Genomic DNA, 23029 nt, shown 5'->3' with positions numbered 1-23029 from the left:
AATCCTTCCGTACGTGACCTTCACGTAAAATACGGCCGTCCTAGAAACGACGCAGATGACGTCGTACTAGATGGTCTATGGAAGGAGCCCGGCAACGACGCTCGACGCTATCCTTCCAAACGCCGCTGACGAAGAGAACCTCGACATCACCATTTACTTTCAGCGCGCAGAAGAAGCTCGTCAACTCGCCCGCCTGCACATCAAAAATCGGCAGGTGACTGACAGCTGCCGTTACAATCTTCGACGAAGCTTCGTTGAGTACCAGCCCGGGCACCTTGTGTGGGTATGCATGCCGATACGCCGACGTAGGCTGAGTGAAAAACTTCTTCGACGGCACTTCGTATCGTACAGAGTAGTTTGATGTCTCGGCCCACTTCACTAAGAGGTTGTTCCCGACGGCATTACGAACTCTCAACGGGGCCGTGCTCGACCTGAAGTCGTCCATGTCGTGCGCCTCAAGACATTTTATGCGTGAACCCGAGGACTGCATTTTGTCGTTGTGGGCGTACTTATTGCTTGTTGTCTTCATATTGTGCTTTCGTGTTTTGTTAAAGCATCGGGGCGTTGCCTTTTTCAGAGGGAGGTAATGCCACTTTCCTTTTCTCGAGTTATCACCCCGTTACACCATACGTATACGTTCAGCACAAACCGCGCCTAAGATGTTCGAGAAGCTTCGGGGATTTAATAGATCGTTTCGTTAAGATTACGCCCATTTGGGAACGTCACAGATTATTCGGGTACCTACATCGCCACTAGTGATAACGCTAGAATATTTGATACCAAGAGTATAAATGCCGACACGCTTCGCCGCTTTCAGTTGATCGAGGGCCGACGCTCCGTTCGCCGCTATCAGTGCAAGACTGCAACTGTAATCAGACTTTCCGTTTACTGGGCACAAGTGCGCCCAAATATACAGTTTATTATTCGACCCGCAGTGTGCTCCATTCGTCTACGTAACGATCTCGCGACAATATATGTTCACGTATTTTCACCATGTCATCGTGTCTGCCAATAGGTGAACAAATACTATCTTTCAGAATTCTGATACGGTGAAAGGTGCGCAGTTTCGCCCCACCACGGTGGTTTAGTGGCTAAAGTACTTGGCTGCTGACCCGCTGGTCACGGGATCAAATTCCGAGTATGGCGGCTACATTTCCAATGGAGGTGGATTTCCGATGGAGGCCTACATTTCCGATGGAGGTTGTAGGCCTGTGTTCTTATATTTAAGTGCACATTAAAGAACCACAGGTTGTTGAAATTTTCGGAGCTCTCCACTACAGCATCTCTCATAATCATTGGGTGGTTTTGGGACGTTAATCCCAACATGATAATGAAGGTGCATAGTTAATTTTTCGTATTGCCTTTCATCTTACGCAAGCATGCCTTCACGAAGGCCGGTGGAGAAAAGAAAGGCTGTACTATAGATTTTTTTTCAATACTGCCAGCAACCCTTTGGTCGCCAAGGCAGGAGTGACAGATAGATCTATCTATCGATGGCCTTCCACAAGGCTAGATAAACCATCTTGCGGCCTTGTATAGCAATAAACGAATTTCGGAGAGCACGTATATACCAGCAACCATTAAGCGCTCCGTTTCACGAGAGCGACAAAATATTGCGTGCTAAAAAAACGTGTCAAGTTCTGTAACTAGGAGACACTCCCATTTACAGCGGAAGGGCCTGTTTTGTGCCGTGGCTGCTGTGACGCCATCATTACTGGTGGCAGCGATGGGTAGTTCTATAATAGACCCAGGCGTTGGCGTGCAGCAAGCGAGCGAGCAGGCCAGCAATACAGAATGACAACGCATTGGCACTTCGATACTCTCGACAGCAGGCAACGAGCCGTCAGATGGTGGGCTCACGCACCCTGCCACGTGGTTGCGTGGCATCCAGTCCTATGATCGCGACTGTGCCAATCCACACACTGACACACGTTGAATAGCTGCATGTGTTTTATATGACCAGTTGTTTACAGCTGCGTAACGATGCCGATAGCGACATCGGTATTTGCAACATCAGAAGCGACATGAGCGATATAAAGCGCTGGCTGGTGCTTGCGAGTATGGTAGCCCTGGACACTGCTACATAAATTAATTTCAGTAGAGGGCGCTTAACTACAGCTGACGTTAACCCGACGTGACAGCTGCATGATAGGATTACATATGTAATGTTTATAAAATTATACTGCCAGCACTGCAGAATTCTTGTTCTATGAACATTAGGGTCGTTTGAAAAGAAGTTCCAAGGCCTGGCTTGGCGCTGTGGTGTAGAATACTTGATGCCACGCAGAACGTGTGGGTTCGATGCCGGCAGAGACCTTTGACATTTATTCTTTCCATTCATTCGGTCTACAATAAATACCCGAAATGCACATACGCGCCCGCAGGTATGTGCCACTCCAGCGTCGGAAAGGTTTTGACGACGTACGCGACGGGATTGTGACATTATTCAGGGAATGGCCAGCTAGTCATCTTCGTCAAGCCATCTTACCTTCCCATACTAATTTTGGCTTACCCCAAGTTGAAGAGGTGAATATGAGAGCACCCAGACGTAGGTGGCTCGGTAAATAGACAGGCAGATAGACACTGAAAGTGTCTATAGTACGCAAAGAAATGCTTCGCATTTAATTAAATTTGTCAAGAGAAAGTATTCAAGCTGCACTGCTGGGCAAACTGGTTCATCGTCTGGAGAAGATTTGAACGCAAAAAAACAAAACAAACAAGACAAAAGAAGACAACTGAACGAGTGGCTATACTACCAACTGGAACAATTCGAAAAAAAAACTAAGATATATAGCTCAGTACACCACAGGTGCATCTGCGCACCAAGAAGGTTTGTGCGCACACGTCACGTGAAACACAGGGCAAACGGCTTATCACAAATGGCGCTTATTCAATGACTAATGCAATCTGTGCCCTTTTTTTAGGTAACCTGCGCCCAGGTGCTCGCGTGCCACAGGATAGGTTTTGGTGGCTCTTCATATAAAAAAGAAGGGTATAAATAGGTGGCCAGTAAATTAGGCAATCGCAGGGCTTCCGGTTCGATGCACCACACGGGTCAGCAGCGGCACGCGCGCATTTTTGTACTGCTCCGTTGAAAAAAGCACCTCGCCGTGCAATGTTAGTGCTTTAGAAGTTTTTTTTTGCCAACCGTGACTGTGACGATGACAAGCTACGAAAACCATGAACGCTCCGGAAACTTTTTTGTCGCACTAAAATGATGTGCAATGCTTTTATGCTGCTCGGAGGTGCTGTCAGTTTGTCTAGCAGATCAGTCGATACGAAAAACAGTTTTCCTTGTATGATACGGTACTGGAGATGAAAAGTCACCATTTTAAAGATCTCAGGGCATGGGGATGACTGTAGCAGTGTGCTAAGAGTTCATTTCGGGATCGCTGCTACGGCCGAACTCGTCAGTCGATCGGCATGAAGCGCAACACTTATTGAGCGCGTTGAGTTATATTTTTTTTCTGGCCTTCAGCGTGCTTTACGATGCATTTCTTAGTCGAAGCCAGATGCTTATTTGAAGGCTGATCTTGATCAAGCTGCACGGCACGGCAGCCCATAAACAATACAGTCAGACATAGACGGCGCCGAATAATCGAAACCCTGCGCTTGTTTAACGCACTTCTTCCTTTGGGTGCCGTCCTGGCGCACAGTTTGACCAAGATAAACGCAAATGGACTCATCCAGTGCTTCGTGTAAACTTACTCTTGAGGGAAGCTTTCGCATTTTTGTCATGTATATGGGTGCAATAGCCGACGCTCATATCGTATGGCAGGTAGATTTTGCCCGCGCGTTCCTATAATATTTAGCTAGGCGCGCCTGAGCGACAATTTATGTCTCAATATATTATTCGTACCAAATTCATGCATAACCCTTTTTTTAGCGGGGAATACGCACGTACCTGTGATAGAATGGTTTTTTTCCTTACTCAAAGGCTACCTGTCGCTGTGGCTCTCTTCACAGCCGCGGCCCACCTCATTTTCTTTTTCTTCGTTATACCTGCGTTTGCCTTTCACGCTCGAGTGGGAGCAGCCAACGGCTGAACAACTGACCATGGTTTATCAGGACGAAGATAAACAGGCGGCCGCGCGCGCGAATCCCGAATCTGAGGCTTGCGGCGAAGTAGTTCGCCGTCATCTACTTTTCTCGAACCGGAAGCCGGTAGCAGATGGTGCATCCCACAATCCCTCGCTCTTTTACTGGTCACCTATTTCACCAGCCATGCCAGTGTTCTTGTGGGGGAGTGCGTATCCCTCGGTAGAGGGCAATCTGTTTTCAACTTTTGTCAAGACTAACACGATACGTAAGCAGGCGCGCCTGTGACGGGCAGAACTATATTTTTGGGCGCTTTTTTCTTCAGAATAAAACCGGTTGTCAGGGAGTGCTCATTCAATTTTCTTCTGCCCCTTTCTCACGTTCACATCTATTTAGACGGCATTCAAGGCTGAGCTTGTGTGGTATTTAGATGTTTCATGTTAGCTGAGACTGCCTGAATGTATACATAACTTTCGTGTTGTGAAATACGACAGCCTAATTTACAACGATGGGATAGAGTAAGAGTGGTTCAGTGTGTTCGGCAGGGGGTGGGAGGATAGCTTCACGACAAAACAAATGTTTGCGGTTGTGGCGGTTTTTTTCTTAGGTGAGGAGCCATGTTGCAGCATTGCTGCTTTAGTATCGGTGCCTATAGGCTTGCGCAGGGTTCGCTGGGGGTGGGGGCGAATGTATGTAGCAGCGCACCTCTCCCTACACGTCAATTTAAGGGCCTGGTTTTACGACCCCCCCCCCCCTCCCTGCTGCACGAGTCACAGCGCCCCACCCATCTCTCCCCGCTGTGTGCGCATGCTTATGTAAGGTGTAGCGGGTTAGTGTAATGACTAATGGGGAATTATGAAACCACAATCGCTACGAGAACTATTCTTTATTCCAAGCTCCGGCATAGGCACAAGCCCTGCCGAGTTCAAATAAGAGTGGGTGCCGCTTCACTTGAGCGAATCCTCGTAGCACTTCTGCAAAGGAAGACAGAGTAAAGTCGTTAATATCGGTGCATTCAAAAAAGAATTGCAGTGAGGAGGGTTGCAGCCGCGTGCAGAAGAACATATACAATACAGTGTTTTGCTGTCTGAGTAGTTGGCTGAAACTCTCTTCGCTATGACCGAGCTCAGGGAAGCACACTTGTGGGCATCAAAACGTTCGTCAATTTTTCATTCATACCGCTGATTCATTTGTTCGCCAATGACGCTGCAATATCAATTGAGATTTTTTTTTTCTTATGTACAGTTGCGCTGAGCAGAATACATGAATGAGGACTAAGAAGAAAAAAGCGAGTGAGTGGTGCTCGAACTTTCGATACACCTTCTGCACATCCGCTATACTTTCTCTGGCATTATTGTCTGTTCTCGTTAATACTGTGTCAAAAAAAGAAGCCGAGCCCTCAATTTTTCACCTCTGCGCTTTATTTATAGCGAGGGTCTCGTTCTGGCAGACTTGATGCCTTGAGGGGCTCCGCCGTGGTGGTCTAGTGGTTAAGGTACTCGGCTGCTGACCCGCAGGTCGCGGGATCGAATCCCGGCTGCGGCGGCTGCATTTCCGATGGAGGCGGAAATGTTGTAGGCCCGCGTGCTCAGATTTGGGTGCACGTTAAAAAACCCCAGGTGGTCGAAATTTCTGGAGCCCTCCACTACGGCGTCTCTCATAATCATATGGTGGTTCTGGGACGTTAAACCCCACATATCAATCAATTGATGCCTTGAGGGGGCATGCGAGGGATTATTGGTCAGCTGCCATGTCGTGATAAGATCACGTATTACGTCACGCTAGACAGGCGAAGGAGAGTGTTCCACACTCGCTGTAATAGCAGCAGATGGCTCTGACGGACTCGTCCACGTTTAAATGCACATAGACGATTTTCTGCAGAAGTGCATGGGCGCTGCTATGTTTGATCACGTGACTGCAAATAGTTTTCACTCTGCCAGTTGCCCCAGTCAACGCAGTGGGCCAGCGGAGCGGCCATGGCCGTAGCTGAGGTGAGAAGCTAACATGGCAGCACCCATGCAGACGCGACCGCCCGCTCGATCCCAACTCGCGCTTGCTACTCGTCCACTGTCATCGAATAAATGGTGAATGGAGCTACCGCTTAGAGTCGCCTCACGCTAGGCACAAAAGTCAGGTATGTTCTGTCTTTACTAAAACAATTAGATGTGTATATTTAACCATCCTTGCTGAGCCCCGTCTCGGAGCATTTGAGTATTAGTTTTGAAAACACTGCAAATGGTGTGCGTTGTAAACTTACGGGACACAGAGCGCAGGACGACGATATCATAAGATCAAGATGGAAGGAAACTGCACCTGTAGGTGCCACCATGTTCACTTTTAAGGTGCGCACGTCTGCTTCGCTTTAACGTACGGGCGCGTCCGTATTTTTCGCTCGGTGTCCCAATAGCGTCTGCTTCGCGTGAAAACTATGGGGATGTCGAGCATACGATGCGACTCCGATGTGGAGGAGTACTGCAGAAAACCACGGCAGAAGCACGACCATAGTAGGTAGATGAATGAATGCATGGATGAATTGATATGGCCCCTTATACTTCCTGATTTGGTGTATTCCCGTGAGATCCTAAAGCAAGCCTACCTATTCCACGTTGCTTAGTTTCTAAGCTTGCTTGAACTCCTGATCTCGCGCACAAGACCACATTGCCGGACGTCATACCAGGAATCATGACCCCTTTCCAGCTTTCTCTCACGACACCATACCTATTGTATTTCCACAGTACCCTGTTTTTCATTACCGGTGCATTACTGTTACCTTTAGTCGTCACGTATGTTTCGTGTTCTCTTACGCACTCGGTCCCATTCCTTGTTCATACGCCCAGATATTTGTATTTATCCGTTATCTCTAGCGTGATTTCCTGTATCCTAAGCTCACCACCTTCATTATCATTATATATCATGACTGCTGATTTTACTTTACTGAATCTGAAATCTAGCCTATCTGCCTCATTACCGCAGATGTCCATCAATCTTTGCAAATCTTCCTTGTTGTCGACCATTCACACTATTTCATCTGCGTATATCAATGCTGGTAGTGCTTGTTCAATGAGTTTTCTTTGTTTGATGAAAGAGAGGTTGAAATTAAGTCAACTGCTTTCTAATTTCGCCTCTACTCCTTATAGCTACACCATGAATAACAAGGCTGACAGGGGACACCCCTGCCTAAGCCCCTGTATTATCTCTGTGGGCTTGGATACCTGTTTTTCCTTCTTTATATAACTACCTTGTTACTTTTATAAATGTTGTCCTTTAAAAGATTATTGACTCTATCTTCCCCACCTTGTGCGTCCAGTATTCCCCACAAGTCCTCTTGAACCAAGCTATTGTTCGCTCCCTTGATATCCAAAAATGCTAGCCACAGGGGCCTGAATTACTTTTCTGCTTTTTTGATGCGCTGCGTCAGTGAGAACAGATTGTCTTCCAACCTCCTGTGTTTCCGAAACCCATTCTGCACTGTTACCAGCACTTTATCATTCTCTATCTATGCCTGCAGTCTTTCCTTTACACTCTGCATCACCAGCCCGTAGACCAGTGATGTCACTGTTATAGGGCGGTCGTTGTTTATGTCAGCTTTGGCCCCCTTTCCTTTATAGATCATGCTCATCCTGCTAAGTTGCCACCCATCGGGGACTTCACCATCGATTATATTGGTTTGCTCGCTGCCTCTCTTAAAGCCTGCTTAGACTTAGGAACCAAATGCCTTTATTAGCATAATTCGGATGCCATCAGGGCCTGTTGATGTGCTGCTTGGAACCCTCTTCTGAGCCCTTTCCCACTCTCGTGTTGAAAATCAAACCACTGCGCCACTTCTTCTATTTTTTGTCTATTAAGGTGCATTAGACACTTTGTTGAAACTTTTCTGTCACCCTTGTTCTTATACATTCAATAGCTTCGTCCCCCCCTAGCATAACACCTTGAGCGTTAGTTATAAACCTCTTCTCTAGACTTGTCTGATTTATTAGGGAGTTTAGATCGTTCCGATATTTGGCAGCTGCCTTTATATTCTTTTTATGTACTTCTGCCAGCCACTGAGCCCCCTTTCTTGTAATCTTTTCATTGATCAGATGGCATGCTCCTCTCTACAACTTAACAAGATATCCCATTTTCTTTCAACATCATCTGTCGGTTCACCCCGCTGCTTAGCATGTTTGTGTTCCTTAAAGGCTTCCTGACGTTTTGCTATGGCTCTCTTAACTTGCTCATCCCTCCAACTTTTGGGTTTGTTTCTGATTTTCCGGGGTGACTTGTCACGTGTCTCAGCAAGCTCTAGCTCAAACAGTCGAATTAGAGTCGTGTACGTCCACACTGTTTTAGTATCCTTAGTGAATTACTTTCTCAATTTGTTTAGTAGCTATTTCTATTTCTATATGCATTTCTGAATATGAATTCCCCTGTGTTTGCTCAGCTTCTCTCCTTGCCACTTTCATTGCTCTTCCAAAACTTAGCTTTATGCGTTTGTGATCACTGCACAGACTTATTGAGCCACATTCATCCATTTGCATTAGCCTAAGCCTATCATACATCTTATGTGACAACAGTGCATAATCTAGCGTCGACGGCAGCCTTCCTACCTCCCATGTTATTTGCCTTTCATACTTCTCAGTACTGTAGCAAATGATCAAATCATGCCTTTCACACATATCCATGATCATTTTGCCTGTTGGGTTAGTACACCCATCTATATCTTCTATGTGCGCATTCATATCTCCTAGTATAATTATCTCGCACTCTCCCCCTAATTCCTGAATGTCATTGGTTATACACTCTAACATTACCTGGTTTTCCTCTCTAGCCTTTGCTCCCGTACACAAGAACACCAAACCAAGGAGTGTCATCTGTCCAGCTACTTTCCCTCTTAACCATAAATGTTCCGTGCATCCCTGCTTGACTCTTAGCCAACCTATACTTTTATGTATAAATGCCCCAATTCCACCCCCTTTTTGCTGCTCTCTGTTCTATTGCAATATTTCCATACGTAGTCCGGATTGCAAGGTGGTCACTCCATGTCCCGAAGATGTGTCTCTATAACCGCTTATACCAACAGCTCTTCTTGCCCTCACTGCTTTGCTATCTCTTCCCACTTTAACCCCTCTCGCGTCTGCCACCCTGCATATTAATATAGCCTATGTCTGATTTAGCTCGGCCATTGTGTTTACGTCGATTTTTCCTCCCAGGGATCCCATGTGGCTTGAATGTTGGAGCCCCTTTAAAATCGTCTTTGGCTACACTGTTGGACTGTGGGCTCTGGCCTGAGGGCCCCTAAAAGAGCTGTGGCTTAACGACCCATCCTAATACCAACCCTCCTGCCCGTCGCACCACTGTAATGAATGCCACGCTGTGCAAAAGGGTGAACGCCGGGCTGGTACACGTCTTGGTTCACCTCCATTACGCTGTATCCTAGCTTCCGGCTCATACCCCTGATGACACAGTTGGCCTCCACTACCCTTCTTTCCATTCTACGAGACTGCTCTCATGCCTCTGGGACTGTGGATATGCACGCTGTGGATATGCATGCATGGACTGTGGACATGCACACTGGTGTCTCGAAGTTTACGCATCCCACCCTCTAACGGTCTCTGAAGGTCCTGACGGTGGTGTTGCGGTGCCACCTAGTTTTGAACAAACAAACCATGAGCGTAAAACCGCCTATACCCTATATTGTGGATGGGAGGATGACCGCCATCGCCAGGTCGAGTACGAAGACGTGTGGTGTGTGCAGACAAGATGCGGGGACCAGGTCACAGAAGGGAGGGCGAGGGGACAGCAGGCTGGCGTAAAGGTAGATGTAGGCGCTGGGACAGAACGGTGACGTATAGAAGCGGAAAGAAATGCCCCCGTGCCTGCCTGATGGTGCTACCCAACAATTGGGGCAACTTCCAGGGCAAAGCTTAAACGACATTCGCACTAGAGGTTTTTTTCGGCTAACAGGGCCTCCTACGGATTTCAAATGCGTGTGCACGCACCGTACGTGGCTAGAAATGTTGCTTACGTGCGTTTCCACAGGTTGTACAGGTTGTACAGGATGTACTTGCTGTTCACTCCTGAGTGTGCATTTTATTTCTTCGCTGAGCTCCTACATACACTATAAATTGTATTATCTTTGTGATGTAAGAGTTCAGGCGATATTTTTGGCATCTGCATGGTCTAAAATAGTCATGAGTTCAACACTGTGATGTGTTATTTCCTTAAATGCTTGAGTAACGCAAGTGTTTGGACGGGTTGGTAATTCATCGCCTAGAAACTTTTGTAAGGTACGGCGAAATATCAACAGAGAAAAGGGAGAGGACACAAAGTAGTGCTAGCTCTTGTTGTCACCCTTTTGATTCTGCATGTTTTTTGTGCTGTTGAAAGTTTTCTTTGGAAAGAGTTCCTATCCTTGTCCTATCAGGACGTTCAGTAATTGCCAACACACCCCAGTGTAGATTCTTGTGCTTAATAATGACCAGCGATCAATTTCATAATTTGCAATACTGGCTAGTGAACATGGGCAACTGTGCACTATAAAGCGTGGAGCTAGGTAAAAATATTTCCTTTTTTATAAAGCTTTTGTCACCTCTTCAAGGTATCTAAATAATGTATTTTTAGCTATTGAATAATATGCAAAATTAATCAAGGGTACAAAAATGTTTTGCTTGCTTCCTCCAATATGTTGCTTGTAGAAAGATGTGTAGAAACGACCTGTAGCATGTTACAACATGCATATCTGTGTAATATACTGTAGGTTACAAAAAGCACATTTTTTTAATTATTTTCACTAGAGTTGTGTAGCTGTATCACCTAGACGTAGCTTTACATTTCATGTGCCTGTTTGTTGCTCAATTTCATCTTGCACATAGGCGTGCGCATAAGAATGGGGGCAGCCCCCCTCTCCCCCAATTTGTTAACTAAGACGGGGGCTACGAAATTGGAAGCTTACTTAACTAAGTAAGGGGGGGTGCCGTAGTGAACCTCCCTGCCACCCAAGTGTAGGAAAACCCTGCACACGCCTATGACTTTGCATCTCTGAGCATGCACCCTCAATAGTTCTCAGTTAGAAAAGGGGGATTTTATTGTGGAAGCTTTGTGTAAAACAAAGTTGTGGAATATAGACCTACTGTTGCATGCCGCAGTCATACATTGGGTGCCATTGGAAACGTGAAAGGAGGTTATTCTGCAATATTGCCTTAGAGAAGCGGACTCAGCTGATTTCTCTGTTCATGATAGCTGGCTTCTCTCCAATTACTGATCAATGGGCAGCCTTCTGAACTGATGTATAGTGGTTAGTTTTTTTTCAATGCAGCATGAAGTCAAGGCTATGTGGTTTGACACTAAATCCGGAGGGATTATTTAATATAACTGATAAATGTATATCACTATTTAAAAAGGCATAACTCATCAATTGTAATTTCTATTCATGTGCAGCGCTAAAATTTATGCTTCAGTGCCTTCTAACTTTTTATGTTCTCTCTTGCAGGTTTTAAATACAACAGCGGTGTCACCACGACGGTGCTACAAAAGACCCTATCATCAGTGCAAAGTCGAAGATTAAATACAAATGCAGTTATTCCTGGAAATGTCTCATTTGGTGTTTCTTTGTTTGTTTGTACTTATAAAACAGGATGTTTGCAAGAATTGTAAACAAGGACGAACTAGCTCCATTTATTGTCCTATCCGAACTGAATTGCTTGACAATGTAATGCGTGTTTCCGAATGCAGGCATTATATACTTGCAACATTATTTATCGGCTTTGAAAGATTCTGACGTGTAGAAAACTATGATCTGTTCGTTAGTGGAAGTGGTCTGATGGTATTTCCTTTATAATCCCGTAATCTGTGCACACTTTCATATTAATAATGAAGCGATTGATTGATCTGCTTTTCAGCAAATGTTCTGTTGATGGCATAGGACCTTAGTCTACAACACGACGTTTGATGTCAACCTAATAATGCATATGCTCGATAGCACTTCACTAGACAACGGCCATCAGAAACTCAGATGTCAGGACTCTATGGACTAACGCTAGCCAATGGTCATCAGAAACTCTCATGCCGGGCCTCTATAGACTTACGCTAGACTATAGTCATCAGAAACTCTAATGTCGTAACTCTATAGACTAACGGTGGCCAATTACTACTAGACTCATATTAGGTACGCATTAGGAAAGAGCATTAGACTGACATTAGACAGTTTAAAAATTGTGATGTCGAATGACATTACCCTGTTTATAAAAGTACGTTACATTTTTTCATAAGGGGACGGAGAACGACGCAAGTCAGAAACTGACGCATTGGAAAGGCGATGGTCACTACGGTAGCTTGTTCCAATCAATTCGCTCGCGACAACTTAATTCTCCTCGGGGAGTACACCATCAGATAGCGTGTGAACATTATTATAAATATTCGAGCTTCTCTAAGCGCGAAGTACAGTTTATTTTATATAAGTAAACGCTTTAGGAAATTTGTTGCGTTACGTCTGTGAGTAAATTTTTCGCATAAGCTCGTTTTCTGCACAAGTCGTAGTGCTACCTATTATCAAATTAGGCTGCTGTAGTATATCCTTTCTCTCGAACGTTGTCGACTTCGCTTGTGTATATATATACGCTCACAAACGCGCACGCGAAGGCGCGCTGTATATGTTGGGTAAGTACAATGGCAATCACAGTACAAAAGCTTGCAATCCGAGCAAATTGGACACAATCGAAAATGATGTCAATGGCAGCTCACCACCGCTCGTGAGCAGAACTCCTTGAACCATTTCCTTTTCTGCGTGATGCCCCTCTGCAAGTGGCTGATTTGGAAGAGTTGCCTCTTTGATGGGGCAAGATACGGGGCCGTAGGTTGTTAGAACACGTATGTGATGGATGGGACCAGCTTTTACGCTTTTCCGGTAAGCGTAAAGCCCTATTAGGTGCAGGTTATCACAATGAGGCGAAAGGAGTGGGGTAATTCCATGCCAAATGTCTCAGCCATTTTGGTGACCATCTCAAACACACTTGAAAAAAAAAAAACATGTGCTGATTTACTGCATTGAAAAGAGTGAAGCAGTAAAATATTTCCTTGAGGAAAACGTTCTTGGTTTCGTGGCTGCCTTACAAACTTCCTGGAAGATCACTTAGGGGTTGTTTGTGGAAGATTTTATTATATAAGTACCGCTTCATTTTTCTACAAAAAATTGGTTTACATGTTAAGTAAAAGTTCTTGTGTAAGATTTTGGAAGCTCAGTAACCTTAGTGCAAGTTTACTGGCACATACACCTTCAAAAAATTGCCAAATTGTGATATGTTTCCAATTTTTACACTACAGTACTGTGCTTTGTATAAATGTCTGAGTAATGAATAATTACTCCACAAAAGATATATTTTGAACAAAAATGCTTTTAGACCTCTCAATTTTCTAAACTTTACAATAAAAATTCAGAAACTTCGAAAAAGTGTTATTTTTTCCATACTGAGACGCAATTCCTAATAATGTGGCGGTACTAATGAGCAATAAACGTCTGGGAATATCGTTTTTGGGTAGGTACACGTTGTTTTCAATGATTTGAACTTATCGATATGCATATAATGGAACGCCGAGGTACTTTGGTGGAACACAAGAACATTCTATACCCTGAAAATGGGTTGGTTTATATGTACATGGGCCAAACCGCAGTTCCAAGCTTTTAGCAAAGTTCATTCATGCCTCTGAAAATTTTCGGAATTCCCGGTTGTTGACACCACTATTTCTATACTAGAAAGAACTGTGAAAAAAACGCTAGGTCATCCGCATGCGCCAATACCTTCAATTCATTCCCATAAGCACTGAAACCGTGGACGTTACTAGATCGATTTACACTTAAGCACAGTGGCTCCAAGTAAAGAGAAAAAAGCATTGGTGACAACGGACAGCCCTGTTTCACAGACGAGTTAAGAAACACAGGTTTTGTAAGATTGCCATTAACAATTAAACGGGTTGAACATTCATTGTAGCATAGTTTTACACCTTTAAATCATAATGGAGCCAACGTTGCTATGTTCGAGAAGAGAAAACAGAAAAGAATGGCGAACCCGATCAAAGACCTTCGCCAAGTCTACTTGTAGTATTGCCAGTTGTTCATATGAGTGTGAACAATGTTCCAATACTGTGCGAGCAATGGGTATATTAGTTCGTATTGAGCGACCTTTAAAGCGCACGTCTGATGGGCACCAATGAGTATTGACATTTTGTAATCAACGTTGCATACTGTAATTGGTCTTTAGCCATCAACATGACGAAGTTTTTCTCTATCTGAGCATTTTGGAATTAGGACAGTGTGGCTTTTAGTAAAAAAAGCGAGAAAGCGTTTCCAGATTCAAACTCAGCGTGAAAATGTCGAGCAGTACAGGGCACAGTATGGATTCCAATGCTCTGTAAAACTCGCCGAAAATTTGATCAGTTCCTGGCGTTTTTGACAATGGTAACTGTTCAATAGCAGTGCTTGGAACTCGTTGGCTAACTTGCTCTAGACAGGATTGATTGCGGGAAAAGAGTCGCGTTATTACGAGTAACAAAGCGTCTTACAACAGCAAATGAACAACCAGGTGTCACGCAATGCGAATAGTCTAACGAGTGGGTCATCCAATGCTCCAACCCACTACAAAAGCTTGTTCTTGATCACCTATTAACTGTGGCGCATACCCATTTCAGGCATAATTCCTCATCGTTGTGAGCCACTGCATGAACAATTGGCACAAAATTCCTTGTGTTTAGCGGATACCCACGCTTCTCAGAAGAATGACAAAAGATAACATAGCGAATACCGGCCTACTGTATCCTAACATTTTTATTATCAATGCCGTAGTGGGTACCCACAGAGCATGCTTGCAGGAGTTACCCCATGAGTCTTTAAAAAAAGCTCTGAAAGGCCGCTCTTCTAGCTTTCGCTGCGACTGTGCTGTGCCTTCCGCGCAGGCCTGGCATTTTTCTTTTTGTGTTCACGCGCTTTGGTGTACTCTATATATACAGATTCTATATGACGGTCTTTTTATCCAACGTTCTGAACATCATTTTACAATCCTGGGCAATGTGCATGAAGTGTAATGGCAAGAATCAAGCCGTCACGCACTATCGACAGTTCTCTTTGACCACCCCTTGAAGTGCCAACGGCGACTTGTTGCGCAGGGTATAGGGCGGGGGGTCTTCACGTGACGCATACTTCTCTTTTACTGGCACTGCCACTTGGTACATACATGGACTGGTTGTGGGGTGTCTGCTGAAGAGAAACTGGTAATTCGAACAATGACGTAGAGTTTCAACGAACCGCTCTATGTTTTCTGAACCATACTTCGAAGTCATAAAAGGTGTACAAGGACGCGCGCTACTAACCATTCCTTATGGAAGCCACACCTGTCAAAAATATTTCACGTATGACATCGGCATGCAGTGGCGGTAGGGAGTGAGCACGTGCGTGGTTCTTTAGGCGCAGAAGCAACATTTCCGACAAGCTCGCTTGGAATTTGACGGCACCATGACAGGAATTTTTATTTGTTATGCGCCTCTCTAGGATTCTGGTGATCCGCGAGAGCTAGGCATTGCGGCAGCGTGTAACGACAGCCGTCATCCTGTGCAATTTATTGCACACGGCCAGCAAAATAGGCGAAGTTAGCAAGACTGCTGTAGTAGTCAGCCGTTTTATTCGACGAACAAATAGCGAGAGTTATCCTTACAGGGGCCAGCTGCTGTCCTTTACTGCCCGGTAGTTGGGTGCAGCTTTAAGGTTACCTTCAATAGTGGCATGTGAAGTGCCGATCGGTTGATTGTGTTAATGTTAAGTTTGGTCTGTGAATGAAGGGCTAAGATTGATTGTTTACGCAACATCTTACCAGTATTTCCCGGCCTCTGGACCGAATTTGGTGATTGAATATGGTGTTCTCCTGAAAAAAAAACATAAATATAAATATTGATGGGAAGCCATGTATAAGCAATATATAAAAGCATGCCTCCTTATTATAAAATAATAAATGAACAGCCTTGATATGCAGTGCACCTGCCCAAGCGGTAGCATGTACGCCTAAAGGTAATAGTTAGAATGCTGTTGTGAGGATCTTTATTGTTATTGCAGAAAACATGTACACAAGCCATACTGTCGTCAAATATTTTCACTCTTCCTCTAGATCAGAGATATGAAAGACATCGCTCACGATATCGCCACTATCGTCAGCGCATCTTGCTTTTCAAAAAAAAAAATCATGAATTGCTCAGTATTGCGAATACTACATGCCGCGTGCGGTTCTGTATCAAAATCTCTTTTGTAGAGGCAAAATGTTAGCTGTTACAAGATCTGATTTGTTATATATGTCCACGATGACACACACGCCCATTTCTCTCTACGTTTTACGTCGCCTGCCTATTGCACGCCAACGCCTTACGCGAAACCGCTCTGCCTGAGAACAGTTAGATTCATACATAGGATCATCTGGTAAGCTTGAGCACGCAAACGCAAACAGTGAAGTACATTTTCGATCAGACGCCATCACTAGTAATAATGCTCGAATGGTCGCTACCGCATGCATAAATGCTGAGGCGCCTTGCCGCAGACCACTTATTCGACGACCGGCGCTCTGTGCACTAAATTTATTGTACAGCGTGCATTCTAGCTGTACTATAACTGGTTGGGCTAGTTGCTGGTTCATACTTGGAATGTAAGAACAATGCAAATATAGAGACAAGCACTGAAGAAGAGACGACAGAGGCGCTGAACCTGAAACTCAGATTGCGAGTTCAGCGCCTGTATCGTCTGTTCTTTAGTCTCTGTCTCTATATTTCTGCGCTGCTTTACATTTCCAGCATTGTCGCTGTAATTTGAGTTTCTGTTTCGTGGCCACAAGTGCGGCCAACTAGGAGTTGCACCTTGAAGACATGACTCCTGCCTTCTTCAAAGTCACGACCAGGTGACATCCGGAGCGTTCATGTTCCAGGCGTCCCCATCAAGCCGTGAATTCAGCTCGAATTGTGACGAAGATACCAATATTTTCACGGACAGTTGAGCCAGCCGTCGACTGAAGCGACTACCCCCGCAGCAGGAACTCCTACCGGACAAGCCAAAAGCTACGGTGACGATGATGACAAACATGACGACGGCTGTTGTGTCCCCTGCAACGATCGTGATGCAGCCACCAAAGAGAGCTACCAAGCGTCCACAGACCACCTAGTGAATATTTTGAAACCTGGCAAGAGACGTTCGAAAGGGTCTCGGCATCCAACAAGTGGGACGCTGAGGATAAGCTGCGCCATGTGTACTTTTACATGGAGGACGCAGAAAGAACCGGGATGCCACACGTCAAACATGAGAACTCTTTCGCGGTGCTTGCTCGAGGAATTTCGCGAGCGTCCTTCGAAAGGAAAGGGCACCAGACTAGCGGGAGACATGGGTCCAACTACCGAAAAAAAAGCGTGTCTGTCTTCGCAGAGGAAATGACCCGACCTTTCCGCTATGCTGGCTATGCTATGTTCGACGACAAGAAAGTCAGCTTCCTCATGCGAGGAGTAAAGCAGGAGCTCTTCGCTGAGCTTATGCGGAACCCACCCTCGAATGTCGAAGAATTTGTCTCAGACGCAACGACGCTAAAATGACTGACCCACCAGTACGACCACCGATGCATCCAAGACAGCACAGTTTTTCACGCCCTTGCTCCAACGACTTACGCCAAACCATCTGAGCCATTGTGCGAGAGGAGCTTAGGAAGCTCTCTTTTTCACAGCCAGATCTGACGTCGATTGTTGACACAGTGCGGGAGTATATACAACTTGTTCTCCCTCAGCCTGCACAGCCGCAGGCTATCAACTATGCTGCGGCTGTCCGACGCAGTAACGTAGCCGATACAAACCGGGACCACAAGTAAAAAGGGGTTTTATTCTTTCGGTGGTCGTCTTCGTAAATATATGAAGAGCTGTGTGCATGTGCCGTGCACATCCGCCCAAACGCAGTTCCGCAATCAGCGCGATACAGCACTCAATTTCCCTGAAGCATAGTGCTGCGCTTCCCTCTAAAAACGGTCCGGAGCTCTTCTTTTGCGAGTTAAACGTTTGGGTATAACCAACCGAGTATTCCACGCTGTAAACAAAAATATACCCAGCTGGGAGGAATTGGGCGTTGATGCTCCCGCTCTGCTCCGGTGACTTCACTCAAACTGGAATGTACCGGGGCTTATACATTTGTTTTCCACCATTTTCCTCCAGTGGTGATGGAAACCAGAGAAAAACAGGAACGATTCCCTGATTATTTTCCGGTAGTTGCTCCGCAATAGCTCCGGAGCATCGCTCAGCGGCTTTCATTGGCTGTTGGAGGAGCGATGTAGGAAGCCTTGCCATCAGGGCGGCCGTCGTTCCCCACAAACCACCATGGCGCAGACTAAGCCGGTGCAGTGAGGTTTGTGCGACGCATTTGGCCGCGTTCGAAAAAAGGAAATCGTTCTGTGCACCTTCTGGATATCACAAGCAACTACAAGCAGCAACAGCGGTCATCATCGATAGGAGGGAGTTGTGCGAACCGTAATCGTGTGATGGTTCCTGGCCGCGAACGACACATTCTGACTTCGCGAGTGTTGAGTGAACGGGTGGTAGCTGGTGTGTCAAAAAAATGGGGAGTGAGCTCTCCTTGACTTACCTCTGTTATTCTTGTCAGGTAGTGTTTACATCGGATAATGTTGGGTTGATAAACCAAACATGTGATAAATATAGGCTAATTTTACAAGACGTCAGTGAAAACTCAGCGGAATTCCTATGGTGCGTTGTTTGGACTATGTGTTTTTTTCTTCTTAACAGTACTTTGGTAAAGCAAAACAGAGAACTGAGTGAGTTGGTACTGATTCATTATGGGGTGATTGTAGCGCAAAAAAGAACATGAGATAGAGAAAGTTGAAGGGACACTGAAACACTTTTTCAAAAAAAAAACGAGATTATAATGTCATGATACGTAATTTCATGCGGCAAACTCGAAAATCAGGTCCACAATTTGCATAAAACAACGCAAATAACTTTATTTTGCCGAAAACAAGCAGAAGGCGCCGCGGCCACCATCGCGAGTCTTGCCGCCGCTGGATTGCTCGAGGCTCCATGACTGTCGGGAAGGTGAAAATAGCCGACTGCGCTCGCCGGCAGTCAATGCCGTGTTTATCTGTTGAGGCGCTGCGCCGTGCTCCATACCGGGCTACAGTTACTAGGTGCATTTTCCTCATCTAACCGCTACCACCACCACTATCCGTTGAAATCGAGCAGTTGCTATAAGTATGGCGAGCTGTGAAAGTCGGACCCAGTTCGCTGTACATCCGTGCATGTTCGAGCCGGTCGCCGCTATAAAAGCGACGACAGAAGTGGCACAGGTAGGCGAGTTCCAACCTGCCGCCTTTACCCAAGTCGGAAACATAGACTGGCACGTATAAAATGCATGCCAGTGCATAATTTCATTGTAGTAAACTGTTACAAATGATACGCTTAGCATTGTATATTCGATAATTCGCTCATCATGTAGATTCGATTGTAATTCGATAAGAAACAGCAGCATCAGCACTCGCTTTTAGCCTATTGGCACGGTCCGCTATACGCGTGGGCAGCGTGCAGAAACATCAACTGTTCGTGGATTGCACAGCTCATTGTGCCGCGTTGCCAATGCAGTCACTATCGTATTTCGCACCGGGCAAGGCACACGCGGTGAATCAGTATGCTACCCCGAGAAAAAAAATAGTGCCAGACGAGTGCCGCTCTTGCCGTAGTGGTGATATATGCTCTGAAGTGCGCTGAAAATAGCGCAAAAATAGTTTGGCTTATATATTGCAATTCTGTTTTTTAAACGGAATTGCAATTGCCTGGGCTGCTGACGTGCCCACGCGAACTCGTGTAGAAGATTGAAAGTGAATTATTTAATTCAACTATACATACGCTAATTCTGACACACAGGACAATCAATCTAGCACTTGAAAATAAACGCAATCGATGCTACTGGCGTGAGCCGGTGCATGTTAGTTTTGCTAATACATATTTTTTTGTGTTTTTATGCAGTTTTCGGGCTCTTGCGTGTGTACTATTTAAAGATTCTCAATTTATTTATTTTGAGTGTTATCATGGCCAATGTATTCCTAAAGCTGGAGCTGGTCGTAGCTATATATATGGGGGACCAGCGTTGGATAGGTGGCGTGCCGAAAAATAGCACCCTGGATATATATATATATATATATATATATATATATATATATATATATATATATATATATATATATATATATATATATATATATATATATATATACATACATATATATATATATATATATATATATATATATATATATATATATATATATATATATATATATATATATATATATATATATATATATATATATATAGTGCTTGTTATTCAACAATCTTTAAGTCGACGTGAAAAACTTCAACTTCAAGTAGCTACTGCTGATTGCGCAAGCCAAGTTTCTTCGCTGTCTGCGCAGATGAATGATGCAGAAAAACAGGTCCCATCGTAATAATCTGGTTTTCTTTGATACGCCAAAAGAATCTTGGCAAGAAAGCGAAGAACTAATCTTTGATCTTTGCAAGACATCCCTCCATGTAACTTTGATTCCGGTTCTATTGAGCGTGTGCACAGACTGGGCTCCTACAAACAAGGCAGAAATCGACGCATAATTGTTCAGTTTGGCAATCTCAAAGTAAAAAAAAAAATTAAAGGATCTGTCTATGGTGTCAGCGAGGATTTTTCGCCTCAAACGCGCTTAGCCCGCAAACAACTAGTGTAGTTTGGTAAGCCTCGTAAACTAGACTTCAAGCTCTGATACGACGTCCTTTATTGTAATAACAAAACCTATATTTATGACCATACTGCGCAAAAGCTCGTTGAGCGTATATACTAGCGCCAGGTTACACAACGTAATGATCCAAGTAGCCCGTGCCGAACGCCCCTGTCATTCCTATACACAAATATCCGTAGCTTGATACCCAAGCGTGACTAGCTTTGTAGCCTCATTTCCTCATACTCAGGCTTTGAGTCTTACTAACCGAAACGTGGCTTAACTCGTCTGACCTTGATTCTGAGTTGTTACCACCATTTCTTAATTTTGATATATTTTGTAAAGATAGATCCGATGGCTGGCGTGGTGGTGGCGTTCTTATCGATGCTAACCGATCTTTGCTTTGCACGTTAGTAAATGCATCATCAAATCTAGAATTCTTATGGATATGTTGTAATGGTACTTTGCCGCATATGCTTATCGGTGTCTGTTATCGACCACCTAATAGTGTCAGATCGTTCAATGAAAGCTTCTATGTATGCTTGCAAACCATAAAGGAAGCCTATCTTAACTCTCCCAGCAGGTCGCGGGTTCGAATCCCGGCTGCGGCGGCTGCATTTCCGATGGAGGCGGAAATGTTGTAGGCCCGTGTGCTCAGATTTGGGTGCACGTTAAAGAACGGTCGAAATTTCCGGAGCCCTCCACTACGGCGTCTCTCATAATCATATGGTGGTTTTGGGACGTTAAACCCCACATATCAATCAATCATATCCTAACTCTCCAATCTTTATCATCGGTGATTTCAACTTTCCTTTGATCGACTGGTCTCACCAAGTAGTTACGCTATCAAGAAATAGCATCGAAAGTGATTTCCTGAACACATGTCTCACATTTGGTCTATCCGAACTAGTCACTCAGCCAACACGCATTTCAACTCATTCTTCAAACATTCTCGACCTACTTTTCACAACCCACGGTGACATCTGTTCTCCATTAACTTATCTCCCACCACTGATTGATCACTGTGTAGTTCATGCCACCTCGACTAGCTATATAATTAAAACCAAGAAAACTATAAAAACCTTGATGTTGTATGACAAAGGTGACTACGCTTTTATGACTGATGAGTTAGTTGTCTTTCATGATGATATCTGAAATCACTATCAATCACGCTTCATCGAAACTAACTGGTCATTGTTTAAAAATGAGATGTTACTTCTAACCACAAAATATATCCCTCTTATTATTGTTAAAGAGCGAGCACAGTCCCCGTGGTGTAACGGTAAACTAAATAACTCAACAATAAGACAAAAAGATTATTCATATGTGCTAAAATTTTCAAATCTAACACGGCTTGGGCTAAGTATTTTACGGCAGCTAAAGATTATCTAACTTCAATCATGCAGGTCAAAAGTCGCTTTTACGAAACCACGCTACCTTCTTTGCTGCACAACAATCCTAAACAGTTCTGGAAAACTATTAAACCCGAAGAAACGGAGAGTATTTCTCTAATCGATTATGATGGTTAACTGTCCCTTTGCCAAAGAGGATGTCGCTATTGTACTAAACAACACGTTTTTTTCGGTTTTCACCCATGAATCCACTCAGACGCTTCCTTCATATTCGCCCTACGCGCATACGCTCATGAATTGTATTACCTTTAATCCAAGCGACATTGTCCATATCATCGACTATTTAAACTCGTCAGCAGCTATAACTGATGGTATCAATACCAAAGTGCTCAAAAACACCAAACATGTAATCAGTATCATATTGTCATGGCATCGTGTCGTTGACGAAGGGAGCAGACTTCAGGTCGAAAACGAAGCTGTTTATTTGGGCCGAACTTGTGGCCACGCAAAAGGAAAGTCAGATTATAGCAGGACACTGGCACGGACAGCAGCGAACAAAGCCTCGGCCGTCGATCAGCTGAAAAACGGCGAAGCGTGTCGGCATTTATACCTTTGCCGTCGAATATTCTAGCGTTATTGCTAGCGGCAACGTAGGTTTTAGGAAAATCTGTAATGTGCACGAAGTGGGCGTGATCATAACAAAACGATCTAGTGCAGGCTCGAAGCTTTTCAAACATTGTAGGCGTGATTTGCGCTGAACGTAGTGTATCGGGGTGATAACAAAGCATGAGAAAGGAGAATGGCATTATTATCACTATTATTTCAGCGATCATTAGATTCAGCTTCAGTTCCAGAGGACTGGTGGATCGGGAAGGTCGTCCCCATCTTCAA

General features: G+C 44.6%; 2 protein-coding genes across 2 annotated transcripts in view; both read right to left on the bottom strand.

The window, feature by feature from the left end:
• The window catches only part of LOC142804253 (uncharacterized), a 325610-nt gene that overhangs the window by 261336 nt on the left and 41245 nt on the right, over positions 1-23029 (bottom strand). The gene's annotated exons all lie outside the window — the stretch shown is intronic.
• The window catches only part of LOC119159824 (uncharacterized), a 202215-nt gene continuing 184095 nt past the window's right edge, over positions 4910-23029 (bottom strand). The window contains exons 5-6 of the mRNA XM_075891003.1: positions 15873-15923; positions 4910-5012 (exon numbers count right to left, since the gene is read on the bottom strand). Coding sequence (XP_075747118.1) covers positions 4986-5012; positions 15873-15923 — 78 coding nt within the window. The 3' untranslated portion in view covers positions 4910-4985. The remainder of the gene's footprint in view (positions 5013-15872; positions 15924-23029) is intronic.

This window comes from Rhipicephalus microplus, chromosome 3 (genome assembly GCF_043290135.1).
Source record: "Rhipicephalus microplus isolate Deutch F79 chromosome 3, USDA_Rmic, whole genome shotgun sequence".
NCBI classification, from domain to species: domain Eukaryota; kingdom Metazoa; phylum Arthropoda; class Arachnida; order Ixodida; family Ixodidae; genus Rhipicephalus; species Rhipicephalus microplus.
Note: the sequence above shows the minus strand (reverse complement) of the source record. Positions and strands in the feature narration are given on the sequence as shown.